Source organism: Paralichthys olivaceus, chromosome 15 (genome assembly GCF_024713975.1).
Source record: "Paralichthys olivaceus isolate ysfri-2021 chromosome 15, ASM2471397v2, whole genome shotgun sequence".
NCBI lineage: Eukaryota > Metazoa > Chordata > Actinopteri > Pleuronectiformes > Paralichthyidae > Paralichthys > Paralichthys olivaceus.
This window is the reverse complement of record NC_091107.1, coordinates 8,687,160-8,706,631: the sequence shown is the minus strand read 5'-3', so window position 1 is coordinate 8,706,631 and position 19,472 is coordinate 8,687,160. Positions and strand designations below refer to the sequence as shown.

Sequence of the window (19,472 nt, the reverse complement as noted above, 5' to 3'; positions counted from 1 at the left end):
CTGTGCCAGCTCCCGTTGGCTGATATTCAACTACATTGTTCCAAATTGGCTTTTGATAAAATGAACCAGCCAGATGTGATACCTGGATCCTACAGCCTTGGCACACGCACGCACGCACGCACACACGCACGCACACACGCACACACACACACTTGAAGTCCATGCACGTTAAGTTGCTGACTCTCTGAATTGGCGCCGGCTGCAGCGCCGGGTTCAGATCTCAGTTGGATACGTTGCTTGTATTGGCCGTACAGGAGCAACAAAACCAGTTATCAGTGTGAAACAGGCAGGAAGAGGGTGCTGTTAACAGGCTGAAATATCGAACAGTGTAAAATGAAACCCAGCGTACGACTGGATGGTTCCGCACGAGGATCTTCACGCTCCGCTGAAGCACAGACATTCCTGGTTTCGTCAGTCCGCAGCCCCGACAGCCTGCTAGCCGACTCAAGTTTGAATCATTTGTCAGTGCAAAGAGGTCCCCTGTGTCAGCGGCCATGTGAGACACACTGACAGACGCTCGGACAGCCTGACAACCACAGGGACAGACAACAGACACCTCCTCTGTGTGAGGGATATTTGGGATGATTTATACGTCCAGATGGCTTCTGTTCTGCTCTACTTCTTGCCTCAGATCCCGTTTCAAACAGCACCTCAAAGGACGGCAGACTTCACTCACTCTGCCTATCAACATCAGCAGATGTAAATACATGTACATAAATCATCTCGCGATAAGAGAAAAAGTTCAAATTCTCACTGCGCGTCCTATTTTATCTCAAAGGTCAAAGCACAGAGAAAATCCAATATGCAATCACAGAAACAGGACGTGGAATCTATCTGAGATCTGTGTCTTGTTTTTATACCAGGACGAGAAGTATAAAAACTATCTGAACTCTTTTGTTGGACTTCATAACTAAGTTGCCAGTCGAGGATTTGTGATCTTGATCAATGTCGCAGACGTCCGTGTGACCTGACAGCTTTAAATCTCTGAGCTCACATCTTCATGCAGCCTGACTTTGTTGTGAAAACATATCAGACCGTTTTTACAACCATATTTTTAAATCCTCTGCAGATGAGGTTACAACTCATTATTGTTTTCTTTCAAACTACATTGTGTATGTGTGTGTGTATGAATGAGGTAACTTGAGGTTCAGTATCTTGACCAAGAACACTTAAAGGTTCAGTGTGTAGAATTTTGTGATATCTAGTGTTGAAGTTTCATGTTGCAGCCGAACACCCCTCACCTCACCCTCTCCTTCAAAACATGAAAAATAAACAGTGGAAACCTTTAATTGTCATAAAAACTCAAAAGGTGTTTAGTTTGTTCAGTCTGGACTAATGTAAAAAACATGGAGGGTCCCCTCCATGTAAATATAAAGTATTTAAATATAAAGGGTCTTTTCTGGGGTAAAGAAAACTACAATTCATACAATTTAGATGAAATGAACTATTGAAAACATCATGAGGATTATTATACATTCAATTTCTGCCAATAGTTCCCTTTCACCTGAATCTTACACACTGGACCTTTAAATATTATTTTGAAAAATATAGAGTAATAAGTACAAGTACATCAAGTAGTAAATTACATGGTCAGTTTACAGCCATAGAGAGAGGAGTACCAAGATAACACTAAGTGGACAACAAGAAAAAAAAAAAGTTTTTAGGGTTAATTACATTGTTAAGGAACCAGGCATGTTTATATCAATATTATAATAAAAGTCCAATATTCAAACGTTGAAAATTAAGATTAGATAAGTCAAATAAATACATGAGACGAGAATAACCTGTGTTGTGATTTATAATTTATAATTTACAATTTGGGGGTTTCTAGAGAGCTTCCATTGAGGAAGATCAGACAAAATCAAATTACACACGTAGAATTAAAACGTCTACATCAGTATGTTCCATCACTGGGGCAGACATTTGGTTTGAGATCATAACTAGTAACTAGTGGATATAATAAGAAAGGATTATGCCCCGCCCATGACATAAATACAAAAGGACTAACTGAAATGAAGCTGTCAATTGGTTTGAAAGAATATGACAACACTTTGCACACACACACACACAGAGCTGCATACATGGCTAACATATGCAGGAACATAAAAAACACCCATGAGACTTAGAGCTGGGGAGACATTAGAGTAATGAACCTTGTCTGGTGATGTAAACAAGTCTTTAGAGGTGTGCTGAGTGTGCTGTGTGTGTGTGTGTGTGTGTGTGTGTGTGTGGCGGAAGGCGGATCCCATCATTTATAATATCTCCCTCTTTTGCAACATCTTCATTCAGCAGAGTAGAAGCTGATTAGTAAATCTTATCCAGATGTTTAGTGTCTCCTCTGAGAACCATTACTGATTCCCAATTAGAATCTGCTTGTGTGTGTGTAGATGTTCACGTTATCAAGGAAGGATTAGAATTTGTTGTCATTACCGATTTGTGTTGTTTATTTTTCCGGGGCAGATCATAATTTAGGAACGAGGATCATTGCGTCTTTGGATTTTTGTGGGTTTTGCGGAGTTTCAGCGTTCGATCATGTTTATTCATTGTTGCCTTGTTTATGCATGTGTGTCTTTGTCTCTTTTACCCTTTCTGTCACTTTGCGCTTCTCATTTCTGGCACTGTAAGCCCACCTGCTATTTGATTTGGAGTCTACACCCCCAGAGCACATTCTCCTCCGAGCGCAGTCTCTAACCAATATGACAGTGTGCTCGGAAAACCTTTGAAGTTTGGTCTCCATAGAGACCTGGCTTAATTGGGAAACATTAGCATAATTAGCGTCTATCTCCTGCTGAACATGCACTGTCTTACACCGTCGTGAGCTTGTGGATTCTGTGCACATGTGAGGGAAAGACTTTTGATGTTCTTTAATGACAAGAACAGGAAGTGAAAATTCATGATTTATTTACACACACACACACCCAGAAAATACCTTTTTTATCCCAGTTATACAATTTACATTTCGGCTCATGTCGCTCCTATAGGATGATTCCTCACCTAAACACAGTAGATAATATAAGGACTGATTTTGATCCTAACTTTGCCATGAAAACTGCTTTTTAAAGAGTCTGCACTGGTCTCCTGGAAAATAGGCCAAGTCACCACGGACAGTCAGTGAGTTATCTCACAATTTTAAATCTCCCATCGCTCAGAAAAGCAGCAGAGCAGCCGGATGCTTCAGGATAAAATCAGAATAGATTGATTACCACAGCTCAAATTGCTTAATAATGGTGTGATCCTGTGGTTTAAGATGATAAAACCAAAGAATTTGAAATAAGACGACTCTAATCTGCACAAATAAGTTGTTACACATGTACTCTTCATTTGCATGTGATGATTTTAAAAGTCCTCCAGCTTGTTTCTGGCAGGACTATGTCCCTTTTAGGTTGAACACACTAATCTGTGAGAAGCAGAGTCCTCTCTTTGTTTCTAGCTTGTCGCCACACTTTCCAGTTTGGTTCGACCTAAAAGAAAACACAACTCCTACTGGGCTTTTACGGAGGAGGCTGCAGAGGACGTTCAAGTACAAACTGTTTTGTTATTCGTTCACCTCTGAAAGTGCAGTAATAGGTTTTTTTCCCCCGTCATCACTGGTGCATTATTTTCTCTCGATGTGAGAAAGAAGCTTTACATTTTTTCCTAATCCTTGAGTTCAGGGATCAAACCTGCAGTGATCAATTTACACTCCCATATGCAGCTTTACTGAGGACACCATTTTCTTTATGGCATCTGAGTGACTTTTATAAGAGATGGTGGCTCTATAATGAAATCACCTCACATACATAGAAAAAACAGCAAGGGCACAGCATAAAGATCCACAAGGTTCCACTCTCTATTCATTGGGCTTTTATTTGCAAGCAATAAGACAATGGATGTTTTGCAGCTTGTTGTGTTTTTGCCCAGGTTAACATTTTAACACTTAGCGTTTCCGATCAGAGAATGTTTGTACTTTGTTGCCACACTACTGCAGCCGCGCTCGTCTCAACCGGATAGCCAGTCCTCCAGAGCCCAAATCCCCCAACACGGTCTCCTTGACATCCCCCGGCCCCGTCTCAGATCCTCCGCTCTGAGGTGGCCGGCTCCCCGAACGCTCTGAGCTGGGAGAGTTTGACTTTGGGAGGAAGGACAGCGCAGATCGAGTGTAAAATAGAAAATCCACGAAAACGATGTGCTTTTCTCAAATACTCACAAAAATGGTTCTGTTGTTTTGAAATAATTTCTTGCTATCATCTGAACATAAGCGTAAAACCAACAACAGTAGAAAGTAACCACAGTGACTACATTTACTACAGTACAGTGTTATTGCTATATTATTGTTTTCTATGCTCCTTTGCAGTGCTACTTACTTTAACTGCTCCAGTTACTGGTTATGCTTCACTTTAAGATTTTACATAAACAAAATATTTATACATATAATCCATAAATTATATTTCCAAACACTTAAGTCTGTTCACTCTGAGCTTTTTGTCATTTTTCCAGTTTCCATTTCACCTTAACTCCGCTCAGATGTTTTCATTAAAATAACTGTCCACAGCCTGAAGTCGGTTTAAGTCTGATAAGTCTGAAGATTAGAGGGAAATCGAATTAATAAATTGACTTGAAAGACTGGGAGAGCACTTACCTAACGCTTTCATAATCGTGAAATCATGAAAATCTACATGGCAGAGCTAGTGATTGAAACCCTTTCTTTGCAGTATCTCTGTGGGTGTCTGTGTGTTGGAAGTGACCATTATGATAAGAAACCACTGGACTAAAGTAAAGTAGTTTTATTTAACTCCGACTCAACAGGGAAATGCTGATATTGCATTAAATCATCAGTATTAATAATGTACAAAGAGAGTACTTTCACTTTAATATTTTAAGCACATTTAGCTTTCAGGACTTCGTCTGTATTTAAGGAGGATTTTAAATGCATTTTTAATTTTTTTTTTTACTCAAAGTGAATGATATGATTCATTTATATTTAAATAGACCAAAGTATTCATCTGCCACGGAAAAACCACAAGATAAAAAAAAAAATGGTTTGGAGGAGTTTTTTTTTTTTCCAAACTACTTTAAAGTTTGATTTTCAAACATCACCAAAGTGGCAAATTAAACGTAATTATAAAAGTCAATGTACTGTCATCATATAACTTCAAATAATAACCCTGCACATTTATATGTACAGAGACAGGGTGGATAGGAGTGTTTTGCTCAAGGATACAAAGGGATCAAACCTGTGACCTTACAGTTATCAGTGCTGATTTCCACCCACTTGGCCCCGGCAGGTATCCCGTGACCCACTTCATTTATTTCATCTCTGCAAAAACTTGCCTTAAGAGGATAGGAGAATTTTTCATTTACATTTTTATGTAGCGATCTGATCCCTGACTTATACATGTGGGTGAAGGCTTAGTGTCTCGATGAGACACTTCAGCAGGACACATTTCCATCTGCACCGCTGAACCTCCAGGCTACACACTCACTGGCTGGTTTGTTTCCAGAGGGGATGAAAGAAGAGGGTTTTTACTTAGCTGTGCATTTTAATATCCTGAGCTTTATCAACTGTTGATTAAGTTGATGATATAGTTAAAGTAATATATAGTTTTTCTAATATCTATTTAACATTAATTATGATCCACAACATATCTTAATGTGGAGAGATGCTGTCAAAAGCTTTTAATCAGTCCTCTGCCTTCTGGCTAATCGGAGAAGGCTAAAGTCAGGGGTCTGAGCTCACGTCAATCAATCAGTACAGATTTGGGTCCACTACTCTCACTGAGCCTTCAAGCTCGTGTTAGGTGCAGGAAGACGCTGCATTAGCTGAGACAGAGAAAATACGGAGGTGACAGAGTAAGAAGAGAAATTTGAAGTCCAACAAAGTTCAAAACCCAAAACAAATGAAATTTACAATCATATGAATAAGAGAGAATTCTTCCAATGTTTGCATTTGTTATGATAAAACAAGAGTTCACAATCTTTTCACATTTAAATTCAACAAATGTATCAATTATATCTATTTTGGTGGCTCATTTGTGCTATGGCTAATTATTTTTAAATTTGATTTGATTGGCACACAACTATATAAGGGAAAAAAATCAAATTGAAATCCTGAATTTGGTCTTACAGTGGACACTGTAGATATTTCACCATTTTTACACTCTTAATATTTTGTCATTGTTTCTTACTCTTTTATTGCCTCTTTGGATTTTTTTTAATGATTATTACGGATTAACTGACGCACAAATGGTTCAAGATTCAAATTTTATAATTTCCCACAATTATCTCTAAGAGCCATTCTGGACTTATTGTCCTCAAATGTTAGATGTTAAATTTACGTGAACTGGCTTTCACAGCAAGCTGACCTTTAAGGGTTTTGAAATTGTTTTTTTCGTAGGGAGTCTTTCGCTCCGTGCGACCTCAACCCGTCGTGAAGCTCATTAATTTCAATAATCAACAAACTTCCCTGCAGGCATTCGGTTATTACAGCCAAGATAAAATGTATTTAATGTAAGAACTTTTCACATGTGATATTAATGGCTTCCTTTGTATTTTGGAGTGCAGCTCAGCTCATATTCTCCACGTGCAGCACGAGGCTTCGGACACAAAAGAGTAGAAAATAATCCTGGAAATACTGGTCGACTGAGCTCCCTTTATGCTGCTGTTAAGAAGCTGTCAGAGGATAAATGAAAAATAGTTGTTTATGCTTAAACTGATATCCGAATGCTTCTGCTGCCCACTCCTCGGCCTGTCTGTGCCACCTGCTACCGAGAGAGGGAACGACATTCTCCATCTGCCCCTGGATCTCGCTCGTTTGCTCTCTGTCTGCCCCCTCGCTCGCCGCTTTATTGTCTCTTGTCATCTCCTCCTTTATTTCTCACTTTGCTCCCTCCGTCACTCTGTTATCTACTTTTATTAGCGTCATTTTTCTCTCGCATCCCTCTCCTGTCACCCCCCCCCCCCTCTCCCTCTACATATTCTCCTCTTTTCCTTGGGTGAATGTGAGGAGGTGTCTGCTTCCCCATATGGCCTGTCAAGTTCCAGCAGTGAGAGTGTGGGTGGTGTGGTGCAAGCTTGGCGTTAAACCCCCCCCCCCCCCCCAAAAACCAGAAGAGAGAAATCCTGTTTAGAACGGTGGTGAAACAGGCCGTGAAAAAGCAAATCCATTTAAGAGACTGTCTTTGACCTTGTGATGCACCGAGCAACGATGAATAATTAACAGCATATGTGTTTTGTGGAAATCATAAGAGACGTCTTTTTTTCTTTGGTTCAGAGACAGTCAGTGTGAAAGCAGGTGGTGTGTGTATGTGTGTATGTGTGTGTGTGTGTGTGTGTGTGTGTGTGTGTGTTGTTTGGAAACTGTGGGTAAACATCAACAATAGTTTAAGTGTAGTTGCTTAATCTGCAGTGGGAGATGAGAAAACCGGGGAACAGAGAACAATCCTCCTGGATCTTCTGTAATCTGCTTTGATTGTTTGTCTTCGTCCACAATACACAACCGTCTACAGCTGCAGCTGCCTGTTGTCTCACTGACACCACTCTGTGATGCAACAACAAAAAAACACAACAACTCATCCATAGTTCAGTTTGTTTAATGTAAACTTAAGATTTCAAATGTTGAAAGGATCTCTAGTGAGTGGGATTAATGTCAGTGTATTTTAGTGTTGACTAAACAAATTAAGCAAATGAGATGACAGAGGTGTTTTCACTAGTTTCATTTGTATTGATTGTATTCTGTGTGTAGTTATCTTATTTTATTAATTTTTTAAACTCATGTCAAAGGAAAATGTTGACATTTTGGGAAATATAATTATTTACTGTCGTACATTTTCCTACTTCCTATTTCCTAAAATGTCAAACTTTACAATTATATTTATTTAATTACAGTATTTCTCTTAGGGGATTTGATTCTCAATGTGAAATAAAAGCTGAACCTTGGCATAATTTCATTTTAGTTTCACAGCATAATATAGAATGAGTATAAAGATATATAAACTACAAGTTTTGGATAAAAGGTAGTTTGCTATGGGATGTAAGCTATATTTTTTTTATATATATTTGTGTGTGTTTCCTTAACGCACTTTTATTCATGACTTTATTATGTTTTATAATATTTATCTCAGGAAATTTGATTCTTTGATGACATCAATGTTAAATAAAAGTTGAACCAGAGAGGTTTCACAGGATAACGTTTCATTAAGTATGAAACTTTTAAGTATGAAACTTTTTAAAGACATTTTTGTCCGTGTGAACGTTTGGTTTTGTCAGTTGCAGTTTCATCAGGTAAAACAGTAGGAACAACATGCTTCAATTTTTGCATCAAAGCATTAAACACAATCACAGAGTTTTTTTTTTATAAATGAGGGTTCAATCAGCCCTGAGTGGCTCGGGGGGGGGGGGGGGGGGGGGGCCCAGTGGGCACAGTCACCTGCCACAAAGTCAATCCAATCTTCTTTACTGATGCAGCCAATTCTGACTCAGGACACATTGTTCTTGGTCCAAATAACAGCCACATGCTGTGTGTCTTCCTTCATCCAAGGAAAACAAACGTCTGTGTGTTATCTGTGTCGCACAGCCAACAGGATGATGGTTGTGCTGGTGGTGATAGTGGTGTAGGATGGCAAGTATACTGGTGCAGTGATGACACAACATCTGCATGTGTGGCGGGAGAAGCTGCCACGTTGGGAGATATCGGAGCTTCGTGTTGACCAGGAAGGTTTTTAGTTAATTTTATTCTATTCTGTTCTCATGCTCAGCGTGAGAACAGAGGAATATTACATCAGACCAACGCAGCTCATGCAAGGAGGAAGTCTTCACCGGTGAGCTGGTGCGTTGCCCGGACGACCCCCTATGGTTTACTGCGGATTTCAGCCAGATTATGAATAATGGAGAAAGGTCATGGTAGATTTTATTGGATTTATACGCCACATGGCTGCAGCTGCATCCACATCATTTCTATTACAAAGCCCATGTTATTGCTTGAACTATTGCTCATGTTCACAAAGGCTCTACTCTTCGGGCCAGGGTTAATTCCACTAATCTGTTTCATGCCCTGCATGTGCAACGTCAAGACCTAATTTGAAGCATCATTAGCGAGTGGTCGGATAATATTTTTAGGTAGGAGGCAGTTTTACTCAATAAATAATCTGCTGAATGATTTTACTTCCTTTTAGAGTTTGTGTGTAAACAAGCAAATCTCTGTAGTTATTAACTCAAGTCTTTGCTTCATGTTTCAAAGTGTCGGAGCAAAGTCTCTACATGCATTAAACACTGATAGCTTGCTGCGTGATATGGAGCTTTATGGTAATCCCTCTTCTTAATAAGCTGTTTTTTATGTACATTGCTATTCAAGTAGGGGTCAGGGTTGGTCTTAATCAGTCATTCCACATCTGTTTCCTCTCCAAAAGTCGGGTCGCCGTGACTTTAGACGTGTTCTTTTTAACCGGGAGATAATTTACCAAGGATGTTTTCAGCGACCGAGGCGGAGAGTCGTGTCCCCCAGTTGACACCAAGTAAACAGACACTTAACTTGCATGTCCCTGTCCACCCCCAGTGCTGATGGAGACTGATGATCACACCCGTGTGTAATTGCTCTGACGTCCCGCGGCAATAGATCATACACAGGGCGGGAGAACGAGCTTTAACGCTGGACTGACTAGAAATGGGAATAGGAAATTAAAGATATTCATCCATTACGTTTCAGTTTCAACTCAACTCACTGGGGTCAATCTGACTTTTTAATGGCAAACAGACTCATGCAGGAATATGTATGCGGCGCACATACCTACAGTGGCATTTACCACTTGGCAGACAGGACCATTTTTAAACACTGCTATCCCTTGCGCTTCATTTGCATGAGTAGGAGGAAACAAATCCTTTTATATGTTAATCTGCTTTACCACAACATTGTCTGGCCTGCCAGCAAAATAAATATTTCACACCTCAAACAAGACAGAGGCATCAAAATGCAGAAATAAATGCATTATTTCCACTTCACTTTAGATGAGCTCTGCTTTTGACTGCGTTTTTCACACTTTATGTATTTTGATTCTGAACAAACGCAAACACAGATAACATTTCATACTTCTTTGTTGAGGAAACTGGCCGTAACATTTTGAGTGTGTCCAACTTCTTAATTACATATTTTGTGTCAAGCGATTTAATGGCTTCCTTTTTTTAACGAGAGGATCTCAGCTTTATGCAGCGTCAGAAAACGCAGTACATAAAGATGTCTGCCAACAGTGAGAAGAGAAAAGAGATGAGAGAGAGGAAACATTCAGAAAGTGGATGATTTCTCTACTTGAGATCTTATCATCATAGGTTTGAGGTTATGTTCACGTTTGTCGTTAGGTTGGTAAAGAAAGAACCTGTTAAAATTTTGGAAAAGGAAAGATTTTTTTTTTTAATCTCTTTAATATTTCGATTTCCAAGTGAATCATTAATGGGTTGTGATTAAAATATCAGGCATATTCAGGGCACTGACTGATGAGTGCACCAAGGGGAATGTTAGCTGTTGGTGGAGGTACATGTTCTGCTGAGTGCCATTTTACTCTTTCTGTGTTTGTCATTTTGTTTTTAATCATAAGACCTAGTCATTGTCATTTCCTCCTTTTGTGTAGCATCATTAGAACACTGAACACAGATCAGTAGAAAACTAGAACAGCATCGTAATTATTCTCATGTTGCTCCTGATTTACGTCACTAACTTGATGTCTCATAATTTTTTGGAAGCAGTGCCGTGTCATTGGAAACAAAGTAGTTTTAAACAGCGTCACAACCTGAGTCATTCATCATCCAACTCCGCAGGAACACCTTGCCTTGAGGAGCCATTGACCTCAGTCAGCAGCATCTTACCATTTATTATGAGCACACACACACAAGAAAAGACACACACTAGTGCACAATACTCCATCTTCCTCGCTGTCTAGTCTTGTATTTATAAACCATACCCTCAAAATACTGACCAGCATTTGTCCACCCTGCAGGTGACGATCCTGATCATCCTGGCACTGGCCTTCCTCGCCTGCATCGTGTTCCTGGTGGTTTATAAAGCCTTCACCTATGACCACGCCTGCCCTGATGGATTCATCTATAAGGTGAGACCCATAATTCAGTAGCGACACAACACATCTGTGGGCTGCTGGATTGTGCAGAGGGTCATTGGATATCCTCTCTACTTTGTGACTAGGAGCGGCTGCAACTGTGAGGGTTAGCATAAGCTTCAGGTGTCAGTGGGGGAAATTATTGATGGGAAAGAGGACCACAGACTGAAAACAGGACAATGTGAATATACTGCAGGGACTTCAACATCTGAGGGCAGGACGACCTGAAGAAGTGACTTATGATAATGCACGTTAGCTTATTTAGGTAGTCTACTTATTCTGTCCCACTCAACAGGGAGGACGAGTCTTTACAGTTCTGAAATACAGTTTTATTATGTTTGTCTCAAGGCAGACATATTACATCTCTAACTATAAACTGTGCATAAAGATGGATGACACAGCACGTCACTCAAAAGTAAAGCCAAATCTTCATGGTCGCCACCAAATGGCTGGCTGCAGTATAGGTCATAAATCTTGCCTCCTCCATGGTAGTGGATGGGACATGTACCAAACTAACAAGTACGTGTTAAAGAAATTTAAACAAATAAAAGATAAAACAAACCTTATTATTAAACTATGTTCAATTGTTAATTTTCTGGTACGTTTGGTTTTAATTATTTGATGATATAAAAACGGGTTGAAATGTCATGACTGACAGCTGAGACTCTTTTCACTGGTCACCAAATATCTGCCTCACAGAAGTGCTGCATCCTCTCTATCATTCATCATCTCCTTCTCTATGTTTCCTGTAAATCAAAACTCAAAGATGAGATCATCTCCCATCAGTCTCTTACAGATCTGCGCTCATTACAAGATGAAGCTAGCACGGCTTATCAGAAGAGTAATCATCAATTTATGTCTTTGTTCCTTAAAACTGAAGCTGAATAAAGAGACTCTATTGAAGCCCATCACATACGTCATTAGCTGGGCTGAAAATTAGACAAATTAGACTCACTGTCTATTTCACATTAATGACCACAATATGCTCCTGATCCACATTAGCCTGCACCGCCAGAGCTATTAGCTTTTGGAAATGGGTCTTAAGTGGGGTTATTAGCGTGCAGGAACAGACCTACAACCAATCAGAGCAAAGGAAACATGTGACGTAGCTCAATGAGAGAAGAATGCACACAGACTATGTTAGTGGATGGGACATGGACCAGAGTACAAGTCAAATATATTTTCTATCATTCAGGTAGTTCTTATCACACTTATTTTTTCATTTTGGTTTTAATTAGTTATTTGATGATATAAAAAAATTCTCACGATTGGTCAAGCGTGTGCGGGACTTCGCAACCACAGCTCCATCTGCGAGTGCAAATAAAAATGAGCTTGCTGATTGGTCTGTTTTCAAGGCTATATCCATATGGCTAAGGAAGTAAAAGAAACTGTCTTGTGCAGCAATTCTCCAACAACAATCTGCTGTTGTTACATACTGTATTAGAGTCGGGTGTTTTAAGTTTTACAGTATAGGGCTGCAGCTTCTCTCGTCCTTTACTCCCCAGTATAGATTTCCACTGCACTGCACTTAAAAGCTTCGTACTTTGTGCAAGGTCACCTTGGAAGTCTGTGTCTCTGGTCAAATTGTTTATTTTTGGATGGAATAAATCTAGTTTGAGGTTTATAACCTCTGCAGGGGCTCAGCCTGCAGTCAGCAGAGGTATTATTAGCAGTATCACATACACGTTCACCAGGTGCAAAGTTGCCGATGTAGAAAAATGCATGTGCACGGGCCTGCACGCAAAGTGGCTTGCACACAACAACAAACAAAGTTGTAAATGAACAAGGCAGTACAGGGCCATCATTGTCATGGTAACCTTTAGGAACATGCGCACTGACAGAATTGTGCAACTGGAGAATTGATGATAAAAAAGATGCTACAGTGAACGAATTAATGAATCTTCTAACACTGTTTTTCTTCTCAAACGCAGCACAAGCGCTGTATCCCAGCCTCTCTGGAGGCCTACTACGCCGCCCAGGACGCCAACTCGAGGGGCCGATTCTACACAGTTATCAGCCACTACAGCATGGCCAAGCAGACCACCTCGCACTCTGTCTCCCCCTGGCTTCCTGGAGGGGTGGTGGGGCAGCAGCACGACGCCAAACCCCCCAACAACGAGGGCCACTGAGTTAGCTGAACGGCCATAAAGATGTTGTACAAACACATACAGACAAATGCAGACGTGACGACACACATACAGACACAGGCGGGTGCACACACAGACACACACGTAGGGAGAACATGTAGAAACTTAGACTAAAGAGGTGCACACAAACACAGCAGCTACATGTATAATACCAATATAGATTGAAGACGTGCATGCAGACATGAAAACACACAAGCACATGCTACGCCATACTGTCTGCCCATTTCTGTGCTCTTTCTCTGGGGAGCTTTTTCCACTGATCTTTTGCACTCATGGGACACACACACACACACACACACACACACACACACACAGTCTGCTCTTTCGTTGTTTACTCGCCTCCCTCTAATTTATTATTTATTGACTGTCATGATATATTAATTTTTTACTGTACTGTATGGATGTTTTCTATGTGATTACCTGGCAACTCTTTGTACAAAGGCTCGAGTCAACGCTGAGCTTTGAGCTTCTTCTCTGTGAGATCCACGTTCAAAGTATGTATACTGCAGAGTTACAGTACAGTTATTATTTCTTACCTTTCTAATCCAAACTGTGCAACCTCAGGCATGTCTGCCAAACACCACACACACACAGATCCCATCACACCGCAATCCAGTATAAATCAGTATGGTCTTGTATTGCTGTTACACATTTTCTATAGAATATTTTATTTCCAGGGAAGGTTTAATGCAGATTTAATCCACAACACATCCTGATTTGATTGAATGACCCCCCCCCCATCATGGTTGTTTGATAGCTTACGTTCAATGACATTTCCAATGTGCTGTGTTATAGTGACCCAAGCTGTACATAGAACTGTGAATTCAGGCTAGTTTTTGGTGTGTATGCATTGTAGTAGCTTTTCTTAGGAGGTTTTTTTGATTTATTTTTTCTTGTTTTGTTCTGTTTTACAATTCCTCCGTGCAAGTTACTGCTTCAGCTGCTAGACTTGTAGCTCCATCGAACACAATGTTGCAGATAGGAAGAATATCACTATCTCTTGCCAAATCTTATTTTCTGCTGTTTTGTTATGTTTGTAATGTTGGATCTGCTGTCAAAGAGCGCTTTTATGAGATATTGTGATGTTGTTAGTTAATATGTAGCGATGCCTGGTGTAATTGATCAGTGTGCATTCCCGTCCCTCCTCTGTTGATTTGAATTGAAAATAAAAAGAAGCTGTGACCTGTGCCGAGTGCGTCTGTCAGTCCCACCTACCGCCGCGTCTCAACGCCTAATGCAGCCCAGAGGCAGAGCCACGTGAATGACAGTGATGACTTCTCCTCACAGCGCGTTCCGCTATTCACACTTTCAAACACACCTACACACATTCATATTACATGAGTGATGGTCCCTGCTGCGTGTGTGGAACTTTCCGAGCAGTGGAGAGCAGGTTTGTGGGCTGTAATAATGAGCGACTGTGATTGACAGGGAAAGAAAAAGTACCAGAAAAATACCTGTATCTGTAATGGCTGCTGAATATGTTATTCATGTGTAGGGTCTGCTGCAAATGACAGATAAGGCCTCTGTTTTTCTTATGTGTAGCACTAACAACAGTGTCCTGCCATGAGTGACAGGAATAGCTGATTTTCCTAATTAGAGGCTTGTATTCTAATGAATCCGTCAGCTCTCTGTGTTTTCACCCACTGAGGAGTAAAACAGGAGCTGAATGCACCAGCTTCAACATTACTTTAGTGCATGAGGATGAAAAGGCATAAAATCAGGGGGATTTATGTCTCCATGACTTGGTAGCAGCAATAATACCAGCTTTTTCTTTGACTATAAACCTTGTATCGTAGTCAACACTTCCAACTACTGCTCACACTCACTAATATGTAATATGTTGTCGTCTGGCATTAAACCAAACAACAGATGATCATCCAGTCGTACAACTAAAGGTTTTCACATATAGACCGAGCAGACAGCATCTTTATTCTGTGCTCATGGACGTGTTTTCTATGATTAGTTCAAAATGGAGCCATAAAAGGTTTCTTTTTCTCTTCTCCCAGAATTACCTGCTTCCTCAACATTAAAAATGGGGTTACATCATGCTTGCTGCTCAGGGACTATAGAAAGAAGAACATCCTATATCATGGTATGTTGACTGCAATTGTATATCACTATCCACATATTACAAATTATACTTTTCATAGAAAATCAATACAGAATTTTGTTAAATGATAAAATAAACAGACAAGATTCCTAAGCTTGGTTAATCAAACAAAACTAAATTTATAAAAATGATGCAAAAAACATAAAAAACTATAATTTTGCCATAAACGTTTCATTGATTGTCCAAAATGGAATACTAAAACCTTTGGACGTTAACACTATAAATATCATGGTGGACTAATGTACTTTACATATATACTGTATTGTGCGATATCTAACTACTGCTAATTCAAAAGATACAAAAAAGGAAATGTTTGAGTCATTGACAAGAATTGATGTTAGTAAGTATGTTAGTTAGTAGTAGGATGCTCGTCAATGCTAATTAAATAAATAATTAAACAAATTATCTCAACATCAGGTTCTTTCTAATTTGGTGAAATTAGTTTTTTAACACATATTCACTACAGTACCAGTGAATGTATAACGAATGGATGAAACCAAAAAGTCAAGGTACACTTCAGAAAATTGTTCTCAAAGATGGTCTCTGTTATTAGTGGTAGTTGTTATCACACAGATGCTCGTGTCCATATTTGGTTTTAATTGGTTGTTTGATGAGACGTCATGACTGACATCACATGATCGCTACTACACAGACTCTGGTTCCAAATGTACAATATGGAGGCGTTCATATCTGTGATCTTTGGGCTTCATCTGTGGATAGTGGGAGGAAGTGGAGACCTGTCAACCAGCTTTACATTCCGTCTATGCTCTGAACAAATGGTGCATGACAGCCTAAGTCACTTGTGGCTCTGTGCATCAACATGCTCAGAGTCACAATCAGAACTTGCTGGTGTCTAGCACATATTATTTTTCACAGTGCCCACCACCCCAGATTACCATTTGCTAATTGGCACGAAGGCACTGACACTGATGGGACTGTCACCGTCATGTAAACCAAAGTGCAGGACATTAAAATATATGAGTTGCTGGATGTTGACAAACGAAAGACGTCTTTCCAGATGTTAGCTGTTTTCTTTACCCCCGTGTGGACGACACAGCACCACTGACTCAGTCTTTTCAAACTGGACAGATGGTTTGCAGCGCTGACACGATGCTAACACAACGCTGGCATGTTGTGACTGAAGGGAAGCAGCTGGTGACTTAACATGGATGACAGAAGGTGCACGTCATCTATTTCCTTCAGGTTGAATCGAAAGTGACTAAACTGAGAAGAAATTTGTTGAAAATATGTGAAAGGTTAAAGAAAAGACAGAAGAGGTTGCAGATGCACGTCCTCTTCTGACAACGTGAGAGGATGATGTAGCATCACTGCATCATTTTTGAAGATCACTGATTTTAAAATCCACTTGTGAACAATCCTCATCCAGCTTATTAGACCACTTATTCAAAAATACCTGTTTCACAGCAGCAGTTTCCCTCTGCCTTTCCTACTGTGACATGCAAAATGGCTTTAGAACTCCTATACGGCCCTGATTACTTACAAGTGGCCATCAGATACGGAATGACCTGTGGCCTAATCCTCTCCTGACTCTCTAATTATAGCAGCAAATAGCTTTCAGCAGAACAATTCATGTTAAACACCTTCCAGTGCAGGATATTAGATGTGGAAATGAAGAAGGACTAATTATTGCAGACAGGTCATTGGTGCTTTTCTCAAATCAGACATGATGTCAGAGGAAAGAAGGGAAAAGGTAGAGGGAGGTGGAGAGAAAAAAAAAAGGTTCTGCGTTTTCTTGGCAAAGACAGAAATTAAAGCCGACAAGTGGAAACCATGCTAGGATGAACGACATGGTGGCTTCCCAAAAATGGAACCAAAGTGTCTTGGTCGCCCCCTGGTGTCTGGCTGCAGAGTAGGTCATAAAGCCTGCCTCCTGCATGTTATTGGATGGGACATGGACCAAACTGAAAAGTCAAAGTAGACATCAAATAACATTCTCAAAAGTGGTTTCTGTCATCTTTCTTTACAGTCTATGGTGGAAATGAACTGCCAAACATGTATTTATTTTTTTCACAAGAGGGCTTGGGCTTCTCAGACAATTTGGACGTGCTGTGTTGGACTCCTCTACAGAATGATGATAACTGCCTCTCTGTACTTTCTTTAGTAATTTGTATTCAGAGTATCTCTCCCCTCTTGTTCCCTCAGATTTGTCCTCTTTGTTTTATCTTCAAACTGTCTGTCTCTTTTTTACTCACCCTTCAATGCCGTCATCTCTCTTCTCCCTCGACTCTCAGCTGCTGTTTGCCTCCGTCGAGGATCCGTCTCTGAGCCAAACATAAACAAAAATCAATACTTTAATGTTTTCATGTTTGAAGAGGTGGAATCAAGTCTTGTGTCAGCTACTGCTATCATATTCTAATGGACCATTATTGAAATTAAATTCACTTATTTGAAAGAATCTCACAATACTCTGAGAAGACTTCAGGTCCAAATGTGCAAGATGGTCCAAATGTCCATTTTCTGGACAGTGGAGACTTATCGTACATCTTTAAATGCGGTTTTCAGTTATCATAAAAACATTTACTGCTCAACTATTACCTGCTGCAGCTACTGTGTCAAACACTGGTGGGACTCATACAACACTTGCTTCTGATTGGTCGGGCCAAAACAATATAAAGTAACCCTCATGTCCCAACAGATATGATTTCAAATGAGCAAAATATAAACACAAGAAGTACAAGAAGTGAATCAGCTCCCTCCAACGTCTCAGTGGCTGTGGTGTAGTATTCTTTAAGCACTGGGTAGTAAAGCACTTTAAGTACATCACCAATCTCATAGTCCCTGTTCTACATCCACACTCTTCACATATCCTGATTACAACTCTTCACCCTTCTATGATTCCTGTTAAAGTCTTTAGTCTTTTTCATTGCAGCTCTCACACTGATGAACACTCTGATCTCCTCCATGAATATAACATTTTAAAAAAAATCCTAGTTTCTTTCTCTTTTCAAAGCAGCTTTTGAGTCTCAGCCGTTAATAATAATATGACTAAAGGATTGCTTGATTGTTTTTAAATACCTATTTATTCTAATTATTCAAGCACATTTATTTTTTTTTTATGCCAAAGATGTTTTTAAATGTGCTTGATATAAATTGTCAATGGTACCAAATAATAAAATTATTCAAGTCGTTCACACCCACACACATGCACAGCTAATGACTATGTACTCAAACATACACACATGTGGGTATCTGGGTAAGGTGTGCACTACCCCTCCATCTCTCCAGTCTACGAGCTCCCCTGCTGTCAGAGAAAGGCTGCCTCTCAGCAGTTTGGAGAGAGAGTGGGGGAGAGTTAGAGAGGATTCAGGTAAATGGAAGGAAGCAGCAACCGACCTGCACATTGAGTCTTAAATGTAGATTTTTTATGCTTATTTTTTCCTGTCAATACACACACGATGACCAAAAAAGCAAAGAGGGTTGTACATAATATTTCCTTTCCTCTTTCAGCAACATGTCTTTTTAATTGCATGCTCTGTAGTAAGATGTGTTTTTATATAAAAGTAATGACAAATGTACAATCTTCCATCTGGGGAACAAAAGCCACAGAACACACAGCCTGTATGCACAACAGATGACTCACACTGGAGCGTCAAATCAAAACAAATAGCACTACAGTGAATCAGGATCTGATAACCATCCGTCATCTACACTGATTATCCTTTGAGGGTCGCACGGGAAGTGGAGCCAAATCCCTGCTGGTATTGGGCGAGAGGCAGAGAACACCAGTCGCCAACAAACATCCATTCACTCTCACTACAGTCATTTAAGAGTCTCCAATTAAACTAACCCCAATCTGTGTGTTTTTAGAGTGTAAGAAAACTGGAGTGCCCACTCAGAGACAACATACAAACTCCACACACACAGGCCCCTGGCAAAACCAGTATTTGGACCAAGAACCTTCTTGCTGTGAGGCAACACACCGACCCACTGCAGCACTGTGCCGCCCATGAAAAAAAACACCTTGTTAAGAAAATCAGTTCAGAGAAAAAGGAAAAACTTCATAAATGACAAACAGATTTGTTTATTTTTGTCTTTTAAAATGGACTACATGACTCATTGCTGAGAATCTTGTGATCTCACTGAGTGTGATCAATCAACACGGTTAAAATGAGTCTC

At 40.0% G+C, this 19,472-nt stretch overlaps 1 protein-coding gene across 1 annotated transcript in view; it reads left to right on the top strand.

Moving 5' to 3' along the window:
• The window catches only part of nsg2 (neuronal vesicle trafficking associated 2), a 31,879-nt gene extending 17,467 nt beyond the window's left edge, over positions 1–14,412 (top strand). Inside the window, exons 4-5 of the mRNA XM_020097166.2 lie at positions 10,962–11,072; positions 13,010–14,412. Coding sequence (XP_019952725.1) covers positions 10,962–11,072; positions 13,010–13,207 — 309 coding nt within the window. The 3' untranslated portion in view covers positions 13,208–14,412. The remainder of the gene's footprint in view (positions 1–10,961; positions 11,073–13,009) is intronic.
• The last annotated feature ends 5,060 nt before the right edge of the window (positions 14,413–19,472 follow it).